This window comes from Eurytemora carolleeae, unplaced genomic scaffold (genome assembly GCF_000591075.1).
Source record: "Eurytemora carolleeae unplaced genomic scaffold, Eaff_2.0 scaffold2638, whole genome shotgun sequence".
Lineage (NCBI taxonomy): Eukaryota > Metazoa > Arthropoda > Copepoda > Calanoida > Temoridae > Eurytemora > Eurytemora carolleeae.
In genome coordinates this window covers 7354-9811 of record NW_019398627.1, presented here as the reverse complement: position 1 = coordinate 9811, position 2458 = coordinate 7354, and the positions used below count along the sequence as shown (strand labels likewise).

General features: G+C 34.4%; 1 protein-coding gene across 1 annotated transcript in view; it reads right to left on the bottom strand.

Annotated features, from left to right (window-relative positions):
• Nucleotides 1-366: 366 nt before the first annotated feature.
• The window catches only part of LOC111717550 (uncharacterized), a gene marked incomplete at its 3' end in the record, with an annotated part of 4656 nt that continues 2564 nt past the window's right edge, over nt 367-2458 (bottom strand). The window contains 2 exon segments of the mRNA XM_023493046.1: nt 367-467; nt 621-712. Of these exon segments, the coding sequence (XP_023348814.1) occupies nt 367-467; nt 621-712 (193 nt within the window).

The window sequence follows — 2458 nt, the reverse complement described above, 5'->3', positions numbered from 1 at the left end:
TGAATAAAAACAAAAACAAACAAAAATATGCTTGAACTTGGTTTCTGGGTTCTCAAGTTACGCAAAACTTTAACAAAAAAAAAAAAATTGTAAACCAATAAGGGGGTACTCGGTGACTAAAGTGAGCAGTCGATATCGACCGCTTTGTATATAGACGGTTAAAAGTTCAGTTCAAGAACAAACAGCTAATTAGTGAGCTTTTCTTTTCATTAATCAATGAAAAACAGATTGAAAAAGTTTTAAAATGCCCAGCACAAGTCATTAGCGATAACTTGGGAAGGAGACATTCTGAAACCAAAATAATCAATCAGATAAACATGTAGTGTCAAACATACTGTTCAGAGAATACTGATGATGAAAAGTTACCTGTTAGTGTCACAAGATAGGGTACAAAGATTATTTGAAGCATTGTTATCCAGCTTGGTTGGATCCAGGTAAAGTCTCATAATCCAACCAGGATAATATTTCTAATTAAAGAAACTGTAAGTGACCTTGCAATTGTTGTGGTTTTTTTAAAGATGTTTCTGAAGTAGGCAATATATTTTGATAATTGTTTATTTTCTGACACTTAAAAAAGAAATTCATGAAAGAAACTTGATTTAGAAGATCACAAAGCTTACATCTAAAGATTTGAGGTTGTCCTGAATACCGTCATAGTATACAGATTTCAAGTTTCCAAAGAAACAATAGGAAATTATTTTTTGATGTCTGCCTAAAATAAGAAATTTATTTATTATTATAATTTAACACATTTACATCTTATATTTGCATGTATATGTTAAATTGTAATTATTAATCAATTACAAATTACAATTAGTGAAAGTCAAGCTTTTTGTGAATGAATTTTTTTAGATCTAAATATTTATTTTGTAGCAGAGATTAAGATATTACAATTGTATTACAAGTTAACAACTTTCATAAATGGAAAAACTACATTNTTCAGGGGTGACTGCACTTCCTTCAGAGGGGACCGCACTTCCTTCAGGGGAGACTGCACTTCTTGCTGGGGTAGTCTCACTTCCTTCAGAGTTGACATCACACCTCTGTTTCTTCTCCTTCTCCTGTTGACGGGTCGAGAAACTCTAGAAAATGAGAAAAATTCTTCTCCATCTTTAGTCCACAGGTTAAGCTTGATATCCAGTCTTAGATCCACTCCTTCTCTATACAACTCCAAGAGTTTATGTGTAATTCTCATTGTTTGTGTTTTAAACTCCCCGCCATAGCAACTGCTAGCTGGGTCAGCTGGTATGAGGCTAGGAGAGAGAGAGTCACAGAGATGTGTTGTTGCTAGCAGGGTTAGGGGGAGACTGAATTTATAGGGTTAAATCCTTTAACCCTATAAAGACTGAAAAGTTTTTGTGAATGAACAAAGGATGTAATGCAAGAAAAGTTATTTCAGAAGTGTATGCATCTTTTTTAAGGCAGTATACTGTCTCTGGGCAGTAATGTAAACACAAGCAGATGTCAAAGCCTGACATAGGATCCATCTTTCACATAAAATAATCTTCTGGTCATAGGAAACTTTTATGTGAATTATCAAAATTACCAAAATTGAGTGCTCTTCACCTCTTCAGATACTAAACGAACACTGATGCATCTATTCTTGTTTACAAATTCCACACAGAGAGAACTGGTTTCAATATGTACGCAGAGTAGACATGACCCCAATTAACTTTCCTTGCATTACATCCTTGAATGCACCCGTCTGTGTGCATCTGTATAACTATGTAGATATTTTTTATTATTTTAAAGGGCACTACAACATTTATTTTATTACCATGTGCTCCATAAATAATTCATATTCTGTTTTATGCTCAGACTGAGAATCAGGTTAAGAATCAGACAAATGATTATTGATATTTGATGGTGGCATTGGTGCATTAGAGGTTGGCTCAGAATCAATTACAATTTCTGTTACAATTTTGGAAAAGGTGATGAAACTAAAAATTGGATGTGTTTTCTCTTCTTCTAGGGTGCTCTTTCAATATTTTTCTTCTCAGTATTATGGATTGCAGCAATTACAGAGATGGTCCTACAGGGTCTCACAGACCTGTCCTTGGACTTAGGGCTGGGCGCTTTCCTGGTGGAACAATCATTCTTTCCCGAGAAGAAACAGAATGATCAAGAAGGATCCCATTATTCCAAAAAAGGAACGCTTAGAATGCATTCTTAAAAATATTGGAACAATTTGTAAAAGAGCAGAAAGGAATAGAATGGGAATTGCTTGAAAAGAATGGTTAAAATTGTTAACTTGTTCTTATTATCAAGAACTTGTTATAAGTTGGGAACGCATTTTAAATCAGGTATTTGTTCTAAATCCTATTGAAATAGTTAAAGATTTTTTAACCCTATCCCTGCTGGGGTACTTGAAAACCAGGATATGCTGGGGGGGTAAATTTGACCCCCCCCCTCTAAATCCCATGTTTGGTGTCCAAATATGACAAATGATACATCATTG